The 24218-nt window shown below is 36.9% G+C and overlaps 2 protein-coding genes across 2 annotated transcripts; both read left to right on the top strand.

Moving 5' to 3' along the window:
• Positions 1 to 4305, top strand: si:ch73-52p7.1 (uncharacterized protein LOC100321084 homolog). The gene is made up of 2 exons (XM_060871333.1): positions 1 to 170; positions 2121 to 4305. The coding sequence occupies exon 2, from the start codon at positions 2319 to 2321 to the stop codon at positions 2970 to 2972; it is 654 nt and encodes a 217-aa protein (XP_060727316.1). The 5' UTR covers positions 1 to 170; positions 2121 to 2318; the 3' UTR covers positions 2973 to 4305.
• A 17094-nt stretch (positions 4306 to 21399) lies between these two features.
• olig3 (oligodendrocyte transcription factor 3) lies at positions 21400 to 22724 on the top strand. The gene has a single exon (XM_060871332.1). The coding sequence runs from the start codon at positions 21662 to 21664 to the stop codon at positions 22433 to 22435; it is 774 nt and encodes a 257-aa protein (XP_060727315.1). The 5' UTR covers positions 21400 to 21661; the 3' UTR covers positions 22436 to 22724.
• Positions 22725 to 24218: the final 1494 nt, after the last annotated feature.

The raw sequence follows: 24218 nt of genomic DNA, 5'->3' as shown, positions 1-24218 counted from the left end.
TTGGCCGGTCATGCATAGCAAGATAGTGAGGACACTGTCTGTGGCTTTGGCAAGCAAGGCGGATTCACTGAGTCCAGTGAAAACTTCCCACATTCCTCATCAGTCTCTTAAATCCTCAGATTGGGAAAAGGACTCGTGCTGGACATATCTGCATTGATAAGGAATAGCAGGTAGCTATATGTGTTCTTTCTCTCTCTCTCTCTCTCTCTCTCTCTCTCTCTCTCTCTCTCTCTCTCTCTCTCTCTCTCTCTCTCTCTCTCTCTCTCTTACTTCTGCATAACTAACCATTAACTGTAACTTTGCTTGATGTCGAGGTGAAAGTGTTAGAGGAAACAGAACATATTCCCAGCTGGATATTATTTTTTTTTTTTTAACAAAATGACATTATCTTTAATAAGTGTGAGATAATTACATATTTTCAAGACTTTATACTTAAGTCTTCTCAGCTTGTGGTATCCTAGTTATTGTTTTTGGCATCAATCACAACAGGCTTTCATGTTACAGGATTCTGAGTTTTGTAAGTTTGGAAAGATATAAGCTAAGTTGTTTTGCTGTTAGAAAGATTGTTACAACGGGATAGAAGTGGAAAGGAATAACTAGTGAGTCAGGCGAAGATAGAAATTCTGATGTGTGAGTCAGACATACGAGGATACTCCCCTGTTAGTGTTGTCTCAGTGTTGGCGACATATACTGTATATATATATATATATATATATATATATATATATATATATATATATATATATATATATATATATATATATATATATATATATAACAGAGTGGTTAAGAGGTGGTTAGAAAAAATAACATACTATGAATATGTGTGTGTGTGTGTGTGTGTGTGTGTGTGTGTGTGTGTGTGTGTGAGTGTGTGTGTGTGTTATGATAGAGAACAAATCTTAAGTCCTGTCTTGCACATGTGGTCCCAGCATGAGTCAAGGGAGAAAATGAGGGAAGCAGTGTGTGTTCTATCCTCTGGACCCGGAACAGAATAAACAGCAATTTGCTAAGCATTTGCCATGTGCAGGTTTTTTGTTGCACAAAATTAGCCAAGTGAGCGTCCTAGTCATAATGAGTGAGCCAGACCAAGTGAAATTCCATTTCCATCAGCGGTTCTAAAACTGGCCTGTTTCCCATAACAGCAAGCTTTCTGTGACAAATAAAGACACAAGCGGAAGTCTTTGGGGTGAATGGAATTTAGTTTAAAATCCTCACATAACCATGTAATAGATGCATGTTATAATATGTACGTTAATCCTATATTCAGGGGCGGCTGGTTTATATCAGGAATCAGTAAATCACTAAACCTCCTGGCATTTAAAGACGAAAATAAATCGGTTTAATTTTTGTGGAATCAGGCACAGCAGAGCCACCAATGGTTGTAAGACAAATACACAGAATGATATGAAAAAGCAAAGCTAGGACTGATTCTTTCTTGTTCAGACTGTAGACTCATGAAACATTGGCACTTATATATCTGTTCATCTGTCCACTGTTAGACAAACTGTCTATAAAAATTTAGATGTACTGTGGCTTCTATCCCTAAATCCAGCCAAGATGACTAAAAAGGGCAAACTGCACAATTATCAATGAGGTAAAAAATAAAGAAGAACCCTAGAGTGATAGTTAAAGACTTGAAGAAATCAATGGAACTGGTTAACATCTCTGTTCATGAGTGTATTACACAGAAAACATTAAACATGCACACAGTGTCCATGGCAGGACACCACAAGTAAAGCTGCTAGTTTCCAAAAAAAACAAACAAAAACATTTGTGCGCACTTGAGTCAGAGCTTAGACCCCACAGAGATGTTCTGGAATGATCTTTAGAAAACTGTTCACACCAGACACCCTATAAATACGAATATGAGAGAGAAGCTGAGTTTTGTAAGATAGATTGGTCAAAAATTCCTTCTGAATATTCTGCAAGTCTAATCTGTGGGTGTTGTTGTCTTAAGCACGTTGTGTTTTGTGTATATAAAAAATGTTTCATTGTCAGCTTTGTGAGGTATTAGACTTCGGGCTGGCATCAAATATCGGCACCAGCCATGACTGCTTATATATATATTAATGATATTTTTGTGATCTTCTTACCTGTGTTCTTATTATCATTTGCAGAAGCCTACTCTGGGGCCTGTCTAAGGCCATGCCAGCTGTCCATGGCTGTGCTCTCACTGTCAACATCACTACAGAAGTTTTTCTATCATTTTCAGCAGGACGAAACCATTTGGAAAGGATTCATGTGACATAGCAGAAAGACATAACTCTGAGTGGAACATAGCAGCAAGGCTTTCTAGTGTTTCTAGATTCGCAACAATGTCAGAGCTGAATCTTTTGGGTCATGTGGGTGCTGTTGCTCTGTACTGTGTTTTGTCTTTGGTCATGCCGGCGATCCTGCATGCAGAGTTCACTCTGGCTAGTGTGAGTGAGCACCACATCATCATCTGTACCTGCATGCAGGACCTGGTAGCATGCAGTGTTATTAACTCCAGTGAGTGTGTTTGTCACAACCACCCGCTCTCCCTGCTGGAGCACAACAACAGCCCCAGTACAGTGACTTACAAGCGTCTGACAGTGTGGTACACCTCACCACTTAATGTTGCACGTCTGCTGAACAACTCAGAAGTCCGCCACCTGGTGCTGGCCAAGTGCAACTCAGAAAGGGGTGCTTCGCCGTCTGTTCATTACTTCACAGTGAGGAGGCTGGAGAGGCTATATGTCTCATACCCATTCTCGATGCCTGGGCAAAACCATGATGTTGTGCTGGGTAGAGATATGGACATGCCTTACCATGAGGGACCCAGGATAGCTGTTATTCACACAGATGTGTTGGTGGGAAAGGCGGAGATGAAAGCATACACAGTGAAAACCATGGTGGACAGCAATGGCATGACTCCATTCCCTGAAATGTTTATGCCTATGGATGAAATTCCTAACATGTCCAGCATATTTGTATCTTTCTTGTACTAAGTGGTATTTGGATGAAAAGTTTCTTAGTCGTATCTTTCCTCTCTTTTTACATATATATATTATATACACCTTTAATGAAGAAAGAGAAATATTATCTAAATACACATAAAGAGGTTAAATCTAGTAATCTTTGAGTTGTTTCATCTGGGAGATCCCTTAAAGGCATTAACATTTTGGGTAAACTGCAGGAAATGGGATTAAGTTAAATAACCTAGTCCAAATATTTGGACTATTACAGTATATGGTTGTTAACTGTTCATTTATTGGGAAATAATCTAGATAATACTTGAAAAGACCTGTCTGGATCACTCAAATTAAGCCCTTGTCTTGTAGCACACATTCATTCACCCTCCACTTTATTAGGAACACATAAACTCCTGCTCATTCATGCAATTATCCAGTCTGCGAATCATATGGCAGTAACACAATGCTTAAAATCATGCAGATACGTGTCAACAGTTTCAGTTATGTTTCATATTAAAAATTTTATTGTGGCATGGTTTTTAGTGCCACATGTGCCTAGGATTGCACATAAGGATAAGGATAACACATGCCAGTCTCTGGAGATTACAGCTAATAAGAAGCAGTTCTGTGGGAGGAAGCATTTTTTTATGAAAAAGATCAGAATGGAATTGCCAGACTGATTTGATCTGACAATACATCAAAGGAAACTCAAATAATCACTCATCACATCCACGGTGAGCGAAAAAGTACAATAGGCCCAGACGTTGCTTGATTTGACAAAGTGGCTCAGAATCTGAAGTCAACAACATGTATCCATGGACCCAATCTGTTTAGTGTCAGTAGTTCAGGCTGGTGGAGGACATAGAAAGATGATGAGGGGACACATCGGTACACATTCTCTCTTTAATACAAATTCAGCATTGTTTAAATGGCTGTTATAACGGTTACTTCCAGCATGATTATGTAACATTTAATGAAACACAATTCATCTCAAACTAGATCCACAAACAACACAATGAGTTCAGTGTAGTTCAGTTTAAGACGATTATACTAACATGGACCAAAATCTCTAAGGAATGTTTCCAAAACCTGGTGACATCCATGCCATGAAAAACTGAGGCTGTTCTAAGAGCAAATGGGGTCCTATTCTGTATTAGTATGGTCTTCCTAATAAAGTGATAGAATATACTTACTGTCCAAAGATATACTTACTGTAGAAATCTAGGCTCACGATAATCTAGAGTTTAATGGTAACTGCTTCACCAAACAAGTGCACCTGCCTTAATAAAACACTTGTTTGGCATTCCACTCACATCTGAGCATGTGTAATGTATAAGTCAGTAAATGTAAATGTTCAGGTATCTTATGGATGTCATGTTTGATTATTTTATTTAATTGATTTTACGCTTATTAAAAATGTTTTTTTAAATAGTTTCTTTTTTTATTTTTAAATTGTATGTACTCTGAGCATACAGTTGTGAGCACAAGCACATAGTTAAGAGGAAACCTTACTGTTAAGGTTCACAGCATTCATAGATACATATCTTTTGGAATAGATTTGATCATTTCTGATCCACAACTATGAAATATGTTAATATTTAATAGAAAATGTATTTTTCACAGAATAAAAGTTTTAGAGTGAGAATATTCTGCAAAATTCCATATTTACAGTTCCTATATAACCTTATTGAACCTAAATACTGCACAGCTGTGTAACAGGGACAGTCCACAAGGGGGCAGCATTGTTTCATACAGTATAGCTTCCTTATCGCTTACTCTGATTCAGTGTGAAAACAGACGGTGAAATACAAAAGAAGGAAGTCTGCTATTATAAATATCTGCAATAATCTAGATTTATCTAGGATAGTCTTTTTACTTAATTGTTTTCCATTCTGTTCTATTTATTGTACTTACATTTTTATTCCATATTTGTTCCTTTTGGCCAAAAAAAACAATGTTTACAAAGAAAAGTTTTCAAAATGTTTTTAGTGTCTCTATTTTTTTTCTTTCTGCCCCATAGACTGCTGGATTTGGAAGAATGACTCGATTTATTAGAACTCAAAACTGCCCTAGGTTAAATCTAGAACCTCTAAGGGTTTACTGGAAATCGTTTTAGGTTTATAAAGGACCCGAAATCACTAAAGATTTCAAGCAGAAGAGCTACAAAATCCTAATTATCCATATAACCCCTTAAAAAAAGGATTATGGCTCAATGTTTTGTTTGAAACAGGTGTACTGATTCACGATCATGCATACAGGCTGTTTTCAGTGAGCTCTGAACAAGGGTCAAAGTGCCATTGCATCCGATCAAATTACTTTCAGCAAGGCAGATGTTGGGATTTACAATTAATAATCTACTCAGGGAATTGGATGGAACCAGTTCAAAACACACATATTGCAATTAAAAGAGCCCAATTAGCAACTCTAAACTTAGGGCTCTTTTTCTTTCTTTTTTTTCATTTTTTTAACAAGTACACTTGAGTAGATGAGGCAAAAAAAAGTATCAGTGTGGCTCATAAACAATAAAACATTAGGAAGGCTGAGACGGCCAGACTTAATGTGAAAAGATGATACATTCATGTAACTAATACATATGAATAAGAAAAAGCATCTTTTTCTTTTTTAAAGGAAGCTGGTAAGAAATGTTCTGAAACTAAATGGCTGAAACAAAAAGATTGCAACAAGTATAAGAACCATACATACAACAAAAAAGTTAAGTAGGTGAGAGGTTTTTATTTTTAAGGTATTTTTAAGTTCAGATAAGAAGCTTGTGAAACAAAAAAGATCACATTCATTAGTGGGAATGAATCAGTGCTCAATGGATTTACCTCACGCATTCATTCATCCTTAGTAACTGCCCGGCCAGGATTTCGGTGAATTAATTTAGACTAAATATGTATATATTTATATATATGTATTTTTTGAGTACATATGTGAATATTTGAAGCACTAAAGCTGTAGATACGGAGACAAATACAGATATTGTCATTGTATTTACACCCCTATTTACATCTCGTTTAGGTGGACGCTATGCAGCTGGTACTTGGTGAAAAGCAGCTCTCTATAAGCTATTAGGGACTGATTGCTGGGTGACACAGTTGACCTCTCTGATGTGTGCCAGCCAACATTAAGATTGTGAGGCACTGACAGGGAAGGGGTGGGCTCTCTATTACCTTACATTAAACTGTGTGTGGGTTTTTGCTATAAAGCTGTGGAAGTCTATAAAAAAATCAGGCTTTGATTTTCTCACCGGCAGTTTACCACCAAAAGCATTTTTATAATCAGCCTTTATTGTTCATTCGCTCCTTGAGGGAGATGCGCCCGTGTTCATTTTTTAAAAGGGCAAATCAACCATAATTCAGTTTATAAACTACGGGCAGGCCGCTGTGAATGCGTGGATGAATATTCATGAGCCTCCCTCAAGCTGCCATGGCACCATGATTCATTAGGCATATGTAAATATCACTCACTTTAATTGCCCCTAAACTGACTCAACATAATGTTGTCATTAGCAAATTATTACTTATTTGTGAAACTAATGGTACAGTATGGCACGCGCTAAAGCCTCACATATATGATTGCAATTATGAGGGCCTTTTGCTCAGGCTGCTCGGCGTGCGGAGCCTCATGCACGCGTGATGGATTGTGGGTAAAGGCGGTGCAGTGGTAATGAGTGAGCTTAGTGAGGACACGCCGCTCTGTTGATGAGCCAACAATTAAACACACTGGCAGTTTGATGGGTTTAGAGCAGAGGCTTACTTCCCGCATCCCACCCCAACCATCACACATGCAGCAGATCGGCAACATCCATCTCTCTCATGCCAGTCTGCTACCGACATCAAGTTTCTCTAAAGCTGAAGATAAGCTGAGGATTGTTTTTAATAGTGACATGTTTTATGTAAATATATGCAAATATAATACTTTATAATACGACTGGACAGAATTATACACTACAATCATATTGCTGCATATGACAATTGTAATATATCCCTTGCAGTAACAGAGCTGCTGGAACATTGCTACTGTGTATTATTTGGACCAAAATAATTATAAATAAATAAATAAATAAATAAATAAAGTAATTTGTTCGATAGGATTGTGATTTGCCTTGTAGTTTCAGTATTGCAAATACTAATATGATATTGGTTAAAAAGATTTTAAATAGCATGTACAATTGAGTCAATTAATAAGTGAATTCTCTGCTAATATGAAGCTAGCTTAAAAACCTTATTTTACATACACATAAAGAAGAGATTTATTTTATATTCACTAAGAAAAGAATGACAATTTGGCTAGGTAATTGAATGAATAATTGTATGGATTAATTAGAGGTATTTCACATAAATAAATCTAAATAAAGTTATTTTTAAATTACAATAATTAAAACATTAATGTGCAGAGAGAAAAAAAGATTATGGACCATCTTTAACCCTTATGCTTTTCATTTAGAGAGAAATTAAATGATTAAACTCTAAAATATTCCATTCATTAAATGTTCTTTTCTTTTTTTTTCTTTGCTTTTATACTTTCTTATAATAAGGGTTTATATTTGTTCTGTTTATTTAGTTTAAATATTTTATCATAAACCTAGGCAAAAATGCAAAAATGCTAAAACCATAAACCTAATGAAATGCAAGAAAAATTACATTTTAAAAGTACTTTATATTCAGCATAATTACAGTTAGACCAGTTATAGCATTTTAATACATACTAATAATATTCATATAGTTTAAATGTTATTCTATTTTGGTTGTGTTACAATTTCAACATCAGTGATGAACCAGCAATAGGTAATACTGATTAAATGGTCAATATCTGGTGTACACTGGGAGTGTTTCTTCACTTCTTGAAGGATAGAATGATAAAGGAGATCCAGTTCAGGATATAATTAAAGACTCACTCCTTCTTGACACTCTTGTTCTGGTTGCAGGCTGTTTAATAGTCGGAGCATGCATGCCTAGGTTCATCGTAACAGCCCTGCTGCTGACCTCACCAGATCTCAAACCCATAATTGGTGCCAATTCAGAAGGGAATTCAGCCGGGCATTTGTGCGGGCAATGTTGCACTTGATGAGGATGATGATGTTTCTTTCTTGGCCTCCCCCAACCATGTAGTCTTTAGTCTCATCCCCACCCTTCCTATTATCCCGTCCTACCCTAGCCACTCGATTCCCAACTCACACTGCAACACCGCCCACCCCCATCCAGAACATGCAAATCTTTTACAACCCAGCAATTAAGCTGTTTGGAGTTTTTTATGGGGCCAGTTGTGCTGAACAGAACAACAACCATGACAAAACAGGGGCCAACAAAAAAAAAAGAAGAAGAGTGAAAGGCCAGCTAGAGTGAGAGAGGAGGGTGGAAAGCTAATAAAATAACGTGATGTATGAGAGTCTCCCCAAACACTACCCCAAATCCCCCCCGAAAGGCTTCCACACCATATAAATTGGCATAGGGTATAAATTATGGATAAGGCATTTGAGACTGATATTATAGCTTATTAATGTATTTCGCCTCATGCATCCCCCCCCCCACACACCACCACCACCACCACCACCATCACACACACACACACGCACATATACGCACACTCCACTACCGACCCCTCTGTTTGTGTGCAGGCAGGGACATGGTCACCTCATTGTCAGGGCATGTGGGTCTTTAGGTACAGATGGAAACGGCACTGGGGGGTCCTTCACTGCAATCTGCTAGACGCTGCTGCGACAAAATGCCTGGACCATGCACAGTAAAATCCAGCAAAGTGCAACATATCTGGTCAATTAAGTGTTTTTTTTTCTGCTCCCAACACATCTTCTTGACCTGTCAGCCCATTAGCAAGTTTGTTTAGGAGTTCAAATCCTAAACAGTGTGAGAGCTGTGGAAAGTGTGTTCTACAAGCCAGGGATAACTCAATGATTGTTGAAACTCTGAAAGAGGAATGTCTGATTTACACTATTAAGAAGATAAAAAATGACTTCTGTCTATAAGGAACAACAGGTGGACAGTGGAATATGCCTATAAAGTGTATATGCTATGCTGCAGGATGAATGCCGGTTTCCGTGATAGCAGACCTCTAAAATATAAGCATTGCATATACATTGAGAATAAGGACTAGAAACCATTGTGATAGAGTTTTCAAGTGTGTTTGTATGTGTGTCCAGAAAGCAGAATGTAGCAGTCGGCAGGGGACAGGGCTGTGGCCATATGCCTCCGCATTGCCTTCTCGGTGTGCAGGCCTCCTGGCCGCCTAGACTTCAGGCCATCTGTTTAAGGGTGAGCTATTCTTCCTTTTCCAGAGCAGACTGTGGTGTGAAGATTACAGTGGATTCACAAGTATTGTTACTTGGCTAATGGTTAGGATTACAGCTCTAATTGCATCTTCTGGACAAAGGCTTCAAAGAGCTACACAAAACAGCAGCTCTGAATGTTCATCTGAAGTGCGTCAGTAATAGGGATTTAGGTTTTGCATAAAAAGCTGCATACTGTATGATTCAATCAAAAGAATAAATGGATCTATGGATTAAAAATTAAAAAATGGCATTAAAAGTTTATGGAAAAAAAGTTTCGTTTCGTGGATCTTGTGAAACAATACAGAAGATAAAGAAAATATCAATCTTAATATTAAAAATTATTCTGAGTTAGCTATTCAAACAATAAATAGTAAAGCATGTGTAATAAAATGGAAAGGTTTACAGGTTTAAGTTTACAGCAACAATTTACAAAAAATCAAGATGGTTAAGATTATCAACAGCCATGATCAACGTCCTCTCTTAGGATGATAGAAATGTACCAGTACAATCTTTAAAAAAAGAATAATAAATAGCAGACCATTTAAAATTATACATAGTAAATATATTAGTTTGTCGTTTATTTTTTCATTCTTATTTGTTAGGTACAAGATTGAAGTAAATTTCAGATATATTTACTCAGTTTACATTTCAGGTTTAATCAATACTATCTAAGTATTAACACCCTATTTCGCACAATAATTAAAAAAGAATTGAAAAAAATATATTAAAAGAATATAAAAGACGCACAATACAAGTGTATTGCATGTATTGCTAAATGAGCTGGACATTTTCCAGGACTTGGACCCATGAGTTCATGATGAGGAGGATGGTGAAGAAAACAAAAAAAGAAGCCAAATAGCACAGTTTTATAATTGCACAATTCTTGTAGTTGCTATGTTTCATGGCAAAATCTTGTAGAACTTTCTAAGAACATCTGAGAAAAAGTACCTACAAAAATATGGAGGCTCATTTAAGGCTGTTTTGTGGCTGATAGTTCAGGTGCTCTTGTAAATATTGATGGAAATCATGATATTGATGGAAACTTGAATTCTGAAACCAGGACATTTTTCTTGCCCATAACCTGGTTGTATCTTTTAGAATCATGAACCAAAAATACAAAGCAATATTTTCATTTCCTCATCTCTCAGTCTCTGGATCTGAATATATCACAGCTTAAAATATCCTTCATGATGGAATGTACTAAAATTCCTCTAAAAATGTGTCTAACCTGTAGACATTACAGAAAGACCCTCAGTGCTGTTATTCTCTCCAGAGCAAGTGTGCTCATCGTTTTGACCTGATATGATATGAAAGATATGAAAAAAAAAACATTATCTCATTAACTATTACGAAATTACTAGATAACTTTTCGATAACCTATTTATTTATTTATCTATTTATTTATTTATTATATTTTTTTATTAATTGTTTTCTTTTATTATTTTTAACTTTCTTTTTTATTAGCAGATTATTTTGCCTCTTCATACAAAATAAATACCTAAAATAAACTAAATAATCTGCCAGAAGAATAAAACAATTTCAAGCTTGAATTATAGAAAAATCTACAATATTTTACACAAATATATATATATATATATATATGTGTATGTGTGTATATATATATTTATATATATATATATATATATATATACACACACACACACACACACACACACACACGTGTATATACATATACGTGTGTGTGTGTGTATACATGCGTGTGTGTGTATACATATATATATACATACATATATATATATATATATATGTGTGTGTAAAATATTGTAGATATATAAAATGTAGATATTGTATATATATATATATATATATATATATATATATATATATATATATATATATATATATATATATATATATTGCAGTGTGGAAAAAATGTTTAAATAAAAATGTCCTTGTCTTTATTATATTTTATTGATTCATTTTCCTTCTCATTTTCCTTAATCCTAGACAATAGTGGGGTTTTTTTATATTTGATTTTTTGTAATAGTCTTTGGAGTAAACTCAAAACTAAAAATATTAGCCACAATTTTAGCTGCTCTCTCTGTCGATCCAGTCTCCCAGTAACTGAACTAAATGATTAAAATACTATTTTATATTTTAACATGTACTCTTGCATGTTAGAATGATTAGATTTATGCTAGTCTACGACCTTAATTACAACATTTCAAACATTTTTACTTTCAGCATAAAATCTAAAATTCAGGAGGATTATGAATGTCATTAAAATGTTTTTAACAAGCTATTAAAATTATATTAAAATATAAATATATATATAATATATACTGATATATATATTATACTCACAATGAATCAATATATAGCCATTGGGTTGATGCAACAAATAACAAGTAAAATTTCTCCTTCAGTATGACATTTAAGCGTGTTAAGCTTTCCGTTTGCACGGAGTTCATCATTGTTCGTTGATAAAGTTATGAACATGATGATTTTTAGACTCCGCCTGCCTTGCCTGACACTTCCAGCTAATGTTGAGCTGGTGTCGGTTTGATGGAATAGATGTGCCATATGCTAGCAGAGCCAGACACCTTCATTTGCCTGAGCAACCTCGCTGTACATCTTAAACGTGCCATCCTTTTGGCTTGTTTATCTAATGTGCCTGTTAATCTAATTTATTACATTGTTTCATGGGGCTAGCTACAGTGCCACATGCTAAGGAGGTAGGCATAAGATATGCTAATGCCTCTGCTGGCCTAACGCTGTAGCAGTAAAAAAAAAAAAGAAAAAAAAAAAAAACATTTGCATTTGACAGAGCACATAATAAACCAGTTATTAGCATTTTAAATGCATCATAAGAAAAGATGGCGAGAAAAAAGGCGATGTGCTATCGGTGAGGTAAACGCACAGCCACACATCATAATCCTGTCTACCGTAGCTATAATTCAACAGTACTCAATGACACTAAACAGCTGACAAACTTTACTGCCTCCAAAGTCTTACACTGTATGTAGTTCAAGAACATGTACAAACTTTTAACAACTTCCTCCTAAGTCAGAATAAGTGGACGTTATAGGCCAATAGGCCAAGACTGAGGCCAGCACAATCTTTTGCACGACAAAAACAATACAAACTGCTAATCAAAATGTCCCTCACTTATCATTCAGCCTTATTGTTGAGCTCTTTACATGTTAAGGGAAATCATGTCATTTGGCCAACTAAGCGGTTTGCAGTTAGCCAGGCAAACCCCATCTCCATGATAACTGTGGAGACTGGCTACATCTGTTAATTAGGCTTGATCCAGGAGAAAAGGATTGATAGACAGAGTGAGAGATGTAAAGCAGCAGCAGTGGAGAGAATAGACAGGATGTGGTACAGATGGCCTTGTTAAACCGTCACTCTAATCCTCTAGCGTTATTGTCCTACACTCACCAAAATGTTATTAATGAATTGCATATGCGAGAAGGAACTGAAGAATGTAACAAAATACAAATACATTATTTGGATTCAATCGATAATGTGTTCTAAAGACAAATACAGAAACCATTCAAGTCATGTAATGGTTTTACTCCCCAATTACAATTGCACAAAAATTACAAGGCAGTGGACAAGGGAAACATTTTATTTTCTCACAGGGAAACAAGTTAACTGTGGTGTGCACACATGTCTGATGTATGTATGTATGAGTCACTACATGCTGAAGTGTTCAAAAATGTGAACTTCTGCATCCATTGTGTTCACATTCTTTGATAAATAAATGTCAATTTCCAGAGAAAACTCTATGAAACTATTTGTAACTTTCATTCAATCATTTATTCATTCATTCATTCATTCATTTTCTACCGCTTATCCGAACTACCTCGGGTCACGGGGAGCCTGTGCCTATCTCAGGCATCATTGGGCATCAAGGCAGGATACACCCTGTACGGAGTGCCAACCCATCGCAGGGCACACACACACAAACTCATTCACTCAGGCAAGAACACACTAGGGACAATTTTCCAGAGATGCCAATCAACCTACCATGCATGTCTTTGGACCGGGGAGTACCCGGAGGAAACCCCCGAGGCAGAGGAGAACATGCAAACTCCACACACACAAGGTGAAGGCAGGAATCAAACCCCAACCCTGGAGGTGTGAGGCGAATGTGCTAACCACTAAGCCACCATGCCCATTTGGAACTTTATGAATGTAAATTTGCATTAAAAAAAGTATATATATAAAAATTCCTCTTGGATAATTTGTGAGTTTGTTCTTACACATTATCTATCAGCTATCCTAGACTTTATATAAGCCTAATGTGGACTAAATAAATGGTACGTGTGTGCGTGTGTGTGTGTGTGTGTGTGTGGCCATATTTGTGTTGTCTTTGAAACAGGCATAAATGCTTCTCGATCATGGCTGATGCACGCTGTCCTTGCCACCCTTCTCCCATTACTATGGAAATGAAGCTGGTGTGACAGGTGGCCTTACAACCAATACAATTAACTTCCTCCATTAGCCAATGGGCTGACAAAACCAGTGAAAGCTCTAGTAGCACACACAGTGTGTTTTGGGGCAGAAACTCTGTGTTTACAGCCGGGTATTAGTGGGTGGAGAGGAGTAATCCTTCTCGATATCCCTAAATTGCCCACTGGTAATTATCACTTGGGAAAATAGCCCTTTTATCCTTCACATTGCCATGTATAGTGTGAGGCTTTTGTTAGGCTTGGAACTTCACAAGAAGCTATTTTGTATTTCTTCTGCTTATTCAGGCTTTAATTAATCTGTTGTTGAATATACACTGTTTAAGAAGCTCTCAAGGGATGCAAATGTTTCACTTTGACTTACTGCTTTTGTATTAAATAAAGAATTAAACACAACAAGGTTTGTGTGTGTGTGTGTGTGTGTGTGTGTGTGTGTGTGTGTGTGTGTGTGTGTGTGTGTGTGAGTGTGTGAATGTGTGTGTGTGTGGGGGGGTTGATATGGCCTGATGCAACGCAAATTACTTACATATAAGAACGTGGCTTATAGTGTTTTATTCCAGTTATACCACAGTGATTTGCAAACATTTTTTTTTTGTTTTCAACATTCATCACTTACATTATAGCAGCAATAAGCAGTTACTGCTTCAACATGTTTTTTTTTTGTCTCTCCATTGAATAACACAAACAAAACTTGCCTTGGTACTGAGAAAACAAAGTTTAAATGCGTCTGTCCTGAAGTCTTTGTGGTGGTGGAAAACTTACTGAATGTTACAAAAACTCTGACACTCTGACACCTATATGTCATATTTCAATATCTATATATATGTCAATATTTATATTTATATATTTATATTTATATACAGTTTGTTAAAATCCTGTGTTGAATGAAATTTGAACTTTGCCTGTTTTAAGAATTTTGTATATGATCCTATTTGTTATGACAAATCTAATTTAAAAGAGGAAGATCATTCCTAAATAAGACTGTTATTTCCTGACTTGATGTCAGCCTTTTTTTCTATCAGATTCACACTATTATGCACCTTCATGGTAAATGTTTGTGTTTGTGTGTGCTTCAGCAATCAGCTGAATAAGGCTGCTGTGTGCCTGCTTTGTCAGTAATTAGATAAGTGTTAGTTTAACTCCCTGCTGCCCTAAACCTCTCCTCTGTCACTGACGGTTTTACCTGAGGCGCTAATGGCCCTTGACGAGTGAACGCTAATAAGATACGGCCCTGCCTCCACGGAGAGCATTGGCTTTTCAGTATGTGAGCATTTGAGATCACTTTAGGTCATATGGGTTTTTATTAGCACCCTAAGGATAAACTGTATAATATCCAGCAGACCGAAGTTCAAGTCTTCTGCTGTGGAGCTGTCAGTTAAATAGTCAGTGTCCAACCAACATTTTTAAAGCTTTAACAAAGACATAAAGGGACAGAATGTGAAGCACGACCACCGACATTCACAGTTCAACCTCAGGGGCAGCCACTAGTGCTAAAGGATTGATCCAAGAAAGGTTCATTTAGATCCAAGATTTTGCTGGATGCTGGGAGATTCACAATATGCTTGCAGTGTGATAAAGTGTGGAAATAGATTGATTTGGAGAATGCAAGCTGACAAAAGTAGCCAAATGTGAATTCTGTACATTTAAATTATATGCTCAAAGAGATAGATTCAACTATACTGTCATTGCATGGTAAAAAAAAATTCAGCATCAACCAGAAGTGGTTGATTAATGTGCAGTGAATATGAGCAGTTGCTGTTGAATATTAATTACACTAGAACACTAGTTTGAATACACTTGGCGTTGTATCTACAACAATAACCAGATTATTTCTAGATTATATTTAATGAGCAATAAACAGATAATATACACTGAATATACAATTAAATCATTTTTTCCTGTGGGGATATTTAACACATTAATATGTTTTTTTTTTTTTTTTAAAAAAAGGCAGCTATTTGTGTAGAACATAAAAACAGTATTAATTATTTGATAACACTTTTATCACAGTTTGAATTTTTGAGGTTTTTATTTAGGGATCTGATAAAACAAATCACAAATTAGCAACCAGTTATTTCAAATTGTATATATTTCTAAAATGTTTTTTTAATCTTATCCTTATTTAAAAGGTAAAAGAAGCATTGGCAAAAGCCTCAGAAAATTGTATTTACAGTGACATGTAATTAATGCAAAATGCAAAATTCATCCTTTTGTCAACTTTAAAGCTCCTTACAGTATGTGATGTGCTTAACTCTATTTTTAAAAATCATTTACATTATGTAATGTTAATTTTATTTTAATTTTTATGGCCTGTGCTGCTTGTGTAAATCTAATTGTGTCCAAGGAAAAAAAATCAGGTTAATGTGAAATGTTTCTGATATTCAGGAGCACAAAGAGCTGACAATTCCATTAAATTTAAAGAAGAACTAAAAGTAGGCTAAATGATCATAGATTTTCTAAAGGTGTTTTTTTTTTTTTTTTTTTTTACTATTTACCATGTTTGTAACAATTCCCTTAGCTGTTAGTGGAAAAGTCTTTGCTTTTGGAGACTTTTCCTGGAGTGTTTGGAATCAGCCTGCCATCCTTGGCATCCGTGTCGTTACTAGGGAGGAGGAGCACTGTAATGAGGAACAATCAGAGAGGCACATTTTAGACAGGCCGTTGTAAAGTTGTGGTCCTCCCACTGGTTTTACTGGGTTACCAGGGGGTTGGAGAGGGATGGCCTGTGTTCAATGAGAGTAATCCCGAGCAGGTCATAAAGCTGTGGAGGTCTCTGGTCAAGGCGAGCATGAAGAGAATGAGCACAATAGAGAGATGTCTGATGTACCCTCTCAGGCTACAAGCCTGAACTCTTTTCAGCCTGAATCGCTGAAATGTGGGAACTTGAAAGCTTGGTGTTTGTAGGCAGAGAAAGCCATTAGATCTCTTTAAGCTGCTGTGGGGAGTCCAGTGAAGTGGCTTCAATGACACAACATGGAGGTGCTTGTGGATGAACTACTATCAGACAATACGCACGTAGACAAGGCAGTATGAGAGAATCAGCACCGAAACAGATGATCATATTAGATATTCTAAGACAATTGTCTATCTCTTTCAAGAAAGTTTTTTGGAGAAGATCAAGTTTAATACATTATCTTCACATTCTCTTTCTCTCTCTTTCACTCTGTATTTCTTCCAACCTATGTACCTCCTACCTCACAGACCAATAGATAATGTGTAATTAATGAAACAACCTCCCTCGGATTGACTCACACAATAGGTTTAGCCGTCCAGACCCTTTCTGCTTACATGTAACCCTGGCCGGACACAAAGCTCCCTCCCCTGGGCCCAGCTCAGCCCGCAATAGCTTACATGTTAATCTCTTCTCTGCGCTCTGCGGTTTGGCTGAGGCCTCATGCAAGCTTTCATTTTCTGGTCATGTGCACCCATTGGAATAGGGCAAACCAGACACCGGGTGACATACAAAGCAGAATGGAGGCTACCAGGCTTGAAACCAGGTCTGAAAAGAACCTAAAAGGAGCTGGACAATTGTTTTGGGGCTGAAAGGGACGGTTAAAACAAGCGAGCTGAGGGGCTCTTACCACCATGGAGGATGTGATGGAGAGGTGACCCAGAGGAGCTCAAACTGCTAGACGCAAAGTGCAACAAACTCAGAGCTCAGGACCTCGTGGCCATCTGGCAGACTTCTGTTTACAGTGGAACATCTTTAGCGATGCTATGAAATGAACCAATAATGTGTAGAAATAATGATGATCCTGGGCCAGTTCTTTCAGCACATATGAAAATCTGTTAGAGGTGATACTTAGTAACATCAACAACAACATCAAGAATACTTCTAATAATAATAATTTTATTAATAAAATAATTTCTAAATAATGGTATTTTAATTCACTGTTTTCATTAGTGATTATTCTCTCTTTTGTGAAATGCCGTGAAAACATTTAACAACAGCATTAAAATATAGTTTACATTTGATCATTTTAAGTTTTTATTGGCAGCCCAACAGCCAAAATATTATAAAAACTTTTCTTCTTTAAGATAAATGTAAACTTCAGTGGGAAATTAGCATTTTTTTATTTTGCTTAATTAATGCAAAAGCTTTTTGAACATCTCTCAAAATATTGACATGAATCCACATTCTTTGTACGTCTCATTAATTAGCAAGCATTTTTTGTTTGATCCCAGGAACAATCAGATTTTTTTTTTAAATATTCCTTGTTTTATAGACAACGAACTATAGAATAAAAGCAATGGGAATTTTATTTCTTTGTACTTTCGGTCTGTGTCATTATGAGTAAACAGTATATGTTTTGAAGAATAAGGTTTGTGTGCAAGCATAAAAAGACAAATGCTTATTAAGAACAACTGAGTTTGATTGAGGAGTTTTGTTATTTTGTTTAATTTTTTTAGTAGCATATACAAATATTGAGGCTTATTGAGCTTTTGCATCTTCTTTATATAAGCACCCCTTGAACTTTAGTGTTTATCATGAGTAAACACACAAAATGACTTAAACTTTAACAAGAAACGGAAACTTAAAACTAAAGTAAAATTTATTTTTAATGGGAAGTTGTGTATAATTGTTTTAGCCTTTATTACTTTTTAATTGATAAAGCAATTATTATATTAATTTTTTATATATATATTAGATCTTTAAGTCTTACCTGTGGTCATTTACTGATAAGTAAGTGGGGAATCTGTTAGGAATCATCTCTTAAGCTTGTAAGTGTTATAGGTTTTATTGTCTGTGTGTGTCTCTGTGGTATCACTCATTAGCTCTGTCATTAAGCTGTAGCCAGTTAGCAGTAAGATTAAACCTGCTCTTCCATGAACAAGCAGTAAATTATCTCTAACCCAAACCAGTGTAATCCTGCCCTTTGACATGCACCTTTTGTCTGAGATCACGTTGCCTGACTAAGAGCGAATCTGTGTTTTAGCAGTTCCACTGGACTCAAACTACAAGTACATGTGTATACTACAAGTATTGTTTTAGAGAGAGAGAGAGAGAGAGAGAGAGAGAGACTTGGAAATAATTTGTGTCTTTTAATTAATGCATTGGAAGTGTGGAAGTGCAACATAAGTATCCCTTATAATTACTGTTTTCTTTAGTGTTTATATCAGTGTTCAGTTTTAGTTCTTGGTACTGAAATATAAGCAAAATCCTTGTTTCCATGGATGGTGGTGATTTTTTTTTTCTGAATACCTCCATAGGTTATTGTGTCTTCCTCTGAAAGGATTATTTGGTGTAACCCCTTTCCTAAGTGGACCCACCACATGGATTTAAGCTAAACGTCTGTTTTTGCATGGGTTGGGAGCGTGGGGAAGAGATGAAGCGCAGGGCAAAGGGAGAATGAAAAAGCTCATGGCTTAAGAATAGATCGGCCACATTAGAAGCTACCTGCTGGGACTGTACCGCTGACTAAGGGGAAACTTGAAAAAAGTCGGACATTTGGGCTACTGCCCTGGTACTGTTGGGAAAAAGAACGTGTGGGCCCAACAGACTGCAGGAGGGTGTAAGTGTGTGTGCATGTGTGAAAGTGTGAATGTGTGTGTGTGTGTGTGTGTGTGTGAGTGTGTGTGAAGGTCTTCCTGCTGTTTGGGTTTCCTTCTCATTCAGTGTATGACACCCCCCCCAGATTTCCATCCCTGTAACAGGCACCTCAAACACATACACACACATACACACACACACACACACACACATACACACCCTCCTTTCGTCCCTTATCTCCCCTCCTGCATCTCACACACTGAGACATTTTTCCACATTGGCTGGATTAGGAACACTTTCACTTAGATCTATGCAGTCGCCCCCACAGACAAAGAAACACTCGGGGACAGGATTAGTAGGATTAAAGGGGATTCACATATGTCCAGTTCAAGCAATTGGTATTCAAAGCTTTACACTTTCTAATGCCACCAAGAGAGAGCAAAGAAGTCCAGAGCTTTTCTTTGCATTGCAGCACCTTTATGAGGTACGGTTCCCTTTCTGCTCCTACAATGCCACTCTGAATACACATTTTTACTTTTTTCGGAGAGGATTTTTATTGCTTTGGAACACCAAGAAGTGGATGAGATAGAAAATTTTTTTGTGTGTCTGTAAGTGCATATAAACGGATGATCTATTTTTATCTTCTCTAATTTACCAAAGATTGTTTATTCCTCCCTGGTATGTTTTCCACTAATTTAATCTTATGAAATTTGTTTATTGTTCTAAGTCTTGGTCGTGTGGCTCCACTATAAATATTCTTACCTAGTGTCAAAGGAATCTCCATAATTGCTCATATTTCCTGATGCTTTCCCGTCCCACTTTTTAATTTAGGCTATAGATACCATGAGATAAATGCTATATACTATAGTTGCTGTATATATTTCAACTAAACAAATATTGTCTCAAATACATTTCCTCTTTTCTATTAAAATCGAAATGCATTAGGATTTAGATAACAGACGCAATGAACCATAACCATAAAATTAACCATATTAAAATGAACCAAATGAAACAGATCATTTCAGTTTTAATTCATCACAGGTTTATTTTTAATTTTAACTGTTGCATCTGTCTTAAAGGCAGACTGTTTAGATAGCATGTAATTGCTATTGTTACTTTAATTAACAAATAGATTAAATAGTAGTTGGACTGTAGGAAAATGTATAATAAATACATTATTCATTGATGGTCTCTTCATGAACTACTACTACTAACTACTACTAATATATCCACAAATACACCCATAAATAGATTTTCTTTAAAGAAACTCCAAATAAGCCTCAAGTTCACCGCGGTGACGTGTTAAAAGTGTCTCCATCCGCTCCACCTGTTACTGAAGGAACCCACAGTGGCGCATCTTTCTGTAGGTTTTAGCAAACTGTAATGCGTAATGCAACCCGTCCCTCAGTCGTGGACGGAAAGTGTGTAGTAATTGCATGATCAGTGTTGAATGGACGCCCAGAGTGTTTTTCTAAGAGTAGTTCAATAGTACAGGACGGAACTCAACACCGCAGGTGTTCATTAAACACCAGAGTTTTCGCTGCGCAACAACACGTGAGCGGTGCGTAAAGATGCGAATTAAATACGGATCATCTAATCACAGGTAGGGAAAATATCTAATGAGTTTGCTGGAAAAAAAAAACACGATAAAAATGAAAAGATTCCTGTTATTGATTACTTAAAACATGCACTCTACCAGACAGGTGCTTATTTATTTATTTGTTTTTAATTACATTTAAATCAACTCTACACAATGATTTTACATGTCTAAACTGATTTAGTCGGATAAGCGGTAGAAAATGAGTGAGAGACAGAGAGAGTAAACTGATTTAGGATAATAAAAAAAAACCGAAAATAATACATGAAAAAATATACTCTGTTCATGCGTTACATTTTAAACTTTATTAATGATATGCCAAAAAAATAAAACAAACAAAAAACTTCCTTTGACATGCATAGCATACATTTTGAAATTGAGCTAAAAGGAAAGGATACATAACCTGTTAAACGTAAGGTGCACAGTGAAGTAAGCTGATTAATCTGACCCCTGGTATTATTTCAAAAGTGTCGAGGAGGATTGTTCAAGCAGCTTTAGGTCTCAGAGTATCCTGGACTGAAGTGTCCCCCCTCCCACGGCGGTGTTACAATGAATATGAATAGCTGCTCCTTTGCTCGATGGGACAGTGAAAGCGCAGCGCTGCGGATAATGGGCACGTCATCCTAACGAGGTCTTTATGAATGGGGGCTTCTTTTGTTCCGGCTTCTCTCAGTCCTCACTATAAATGCCAGAGTCCCGCGATCGCTCGCCAATCAGCAGGTTGTGCATCGTCGGAACCAAGTCGACACAGTTCCTTGATTAGTTACCGGTAACACAACTCACTACAGAAACGGGGAAAAAGAGAGAGACTACATAATAGGGGAAAGAAAATCAGGTGACAAAACAGGAGTGACTCAAAAGCAGAGGCAGAGTGAGAGACGGCCTCCCTACTCGAACCGAGGTGATAAAATGAATTCGGACTCTGATTCGAGCAGATCCTCCTCGCCGGACGTGGACGAGATGTACGCCCGCAAAACTTTCGCGTCCTCGGGCCAGAACGAGTTCACAGCAAAGATGGCCAGCGAGCACTTGTCACGAAGCGGCGTGGACCGGACATCAGCGAGCGTCGGCAGTAAATACAAGCTTAAGAAACAAGTCACCGAGGAGGAGATGCAACAGCTGCGCCTGAAGATCAACGGGCGGGAGCGCAAACGCATGCACGACTTGAACCTGGCCATGGACGGCCTGCGAGAGGTCATGCCGTACGCGCACGGGCCGTCAGTGCGGAAGTTGTCCAAGATCGCCACGCTACTGCTGGCGCGGAACTACATCCTAATGCTAAATAGCTCTCTGGACGAGATGAAGAGGCTGGTGGGAGAGATCTACGGTGGTGGCCATCACGCAGCTTTCCATTGCGGCGCCGCGGCGAGTCACGGGACCGCGCACGCGCCCGGCCCGGCAGCACCCACGATGCACCACGCGCTTCTCGGAGGCGCTCTAGCACCGCCTACATCCTCCGCCGCGCTGTCTGCCGCACTGCCCGCGCTCAGCTCCATTCGGGCGCCTCAGACCTTGATGAAAACGCCACCGACGCCTCCACTCTCAGTTGGCACCGGTTTCCAGCACTGGGCAGGACTGCCGTGTCCCTGTGCCATCTGCCAGGTGCCGCCACCCGTCGCACACGTGCCCATCACCTCCACGGGACTCACGAGACTTTCCGTCGACAAGGAGGCGATGAAGTGACTATATTCAAATGTCATCATGTAAATTGTATATGGGCTGGACTCGAAGAAAAAAATAACTTGCATGATGTGTATCGTTTGTATATTTGTTATTTTGTTTATTTTATTTTCACTAAATCAGAATTCACTCCTTGTAACAAGGATCTTGTCAAATGCTATGTAAATGAATTGCTTGCGCGTATTTTATCCACTGTAAATAATGTGAAGGCACCCGAAGATCCACATGTTTAAATGTTATCTGCGCTTTATAACGTTGCTTTGTACGTGTTGATCGTGAACGTGGGAGGAAATTTGGATGCGCATCTTTACGCTGAACTGCAGAAGGAAGTTTATGAAGTGCAGTGTGTTCCTTGTAACAAGGATTGTGCGACTGTGTGTCGAGTTTGAAAAAGTATGTGGTTTTTTTTTTGTGTGTGTTTGTTTGTATGTTTGACGATTTTAATGTATAAAGTGTAAAAGCAGTTGAACTCGGCGTAAAGTTTTGCTGTGCGCGTTCATGTGTTTAATAGGTTTCATTTTTTCCGCATGCACGTCAGGTTAAAGCAGTTTCTATACCTACAGCATGTTTTCATTTTTTTTGTTTGTTTTAATTTGTTTTGTGGTTTTTTTCTTTGTTTTTTTTTTTTAAATCGAAAATCAAATTTTGTGCTTCTTTTCTTTTGTTTTACCAGAGACTACTGCCGTGTTTATTTTTGTAAATTCTTGATGAGAAATGAGATATTTATTAATGCCCAGTAATCCTGGACAACATTTCAATAAAAACACTTAAGAGTTAAAAATCTGTGTCCTGCTTTGTTCTGTTGCAAGCTGTGCTTTCTGGGCTTTCAGTAATCAGCTTGTTAGCAGATATTACAGTAAGTTAAAGCTTGTTAAATTGATGCATAATAGCTGAACTTCGAGGTCCGAACCAACTTTTTTTTACTTTAATAGTTCACTGTCTGAGTGATACAGACACTTATAGGAGGCATGTTGGATGTATTGCAGCAGGATTTTAAATCAGGAAATTTACAAGTACAGTTATTGTGTAGATTTAATTAAATTTAACTATTCTTTCAACACTGCAGAATTTGCAGTGCAGAAATTAGGAGTTTATTATACTATTTTATTTAGACTATTTTTTCAATGTATATTATTATAATTATATAATTTTCATATTAGCAAAATAATTCAATGAAACAACAATATTAGATTAAAAAACTAATCATTATAATGGTAGAAAGCTTCTTTTTCTTCTTCTTCTTCTTCTTCTTCTTCTTCTTCTTCTTCTTCTTCTTCTTTTTGGCATCATTATCAACAACAACTAACAATAATAATAATAATAATAATAATAATATTAATAATAATAATTGTTGTTATTATTATTATTATTGTTGTTGTTGTTGTTGTTGTTTTTGTTATTATTATTATTATTATTATTATTATTATTATTATTATTATTATTATTATTACTACTAATAGTAGTGCTTGTAGTAGTGCTTATAACAGTAATCCCACAACATAATTATAATAAGTTCAAAATGTTATGTTTGGGGGGAAAAATTAAAAAATGAAAAAAAAAATTTAATTTAAAGTTTTAGAAAAAGGTTGAATTTAATTCTAAAATCTTTTAGTGAAGCATAATGTAAAATGTTTAAATCGCATTAGTGTTGTTGTGTGGTTCTGAATGCTTAAGAAGGACTGAAAACATATAGTGCTTTACAAAAAAAGGCAGATCTCCAGCCTCTAGGGTCCTTTCACACTTATCCGATAGACAGCAGCTAAATGTGTGTTTCTGGAGATTACAA

Source organism: Tachysurus vachellii, chromosome 6, assembly GCF_030014155.1.
Source record: "Tachysurus vachellii isolate PV-2020 chromosome 6, HZAU_Pvac_v1, whole genome shotgun sequence".
In the NCBI taxonomy this organism is placed as follows: Eukaryota; Metazoa; Chordata; class Actinopteri; order Siluriformes; family Bagridae; genus Tachysurus; species Tachysurus vachellii.
This window is presented reverse-complemented; position numbering and strand designations above follow the sequence as displayed.

Coding starts and splice junctions, on each gene's coding strand:
- si:ch73-52p7.1 (XM_060871333.1), top strand. CDS start 2,319: ATGTCAGAGCTGAATCTTTTGGGTCATGTGGGTGCTGTTGCTCTGTAC.
- olig3 (XM_060871332.1), top strand. CDS start 21,662: ATGAATTCGGACTCTGATTCGAGCAGATCCTCCTCGCCGGACGTGGAC.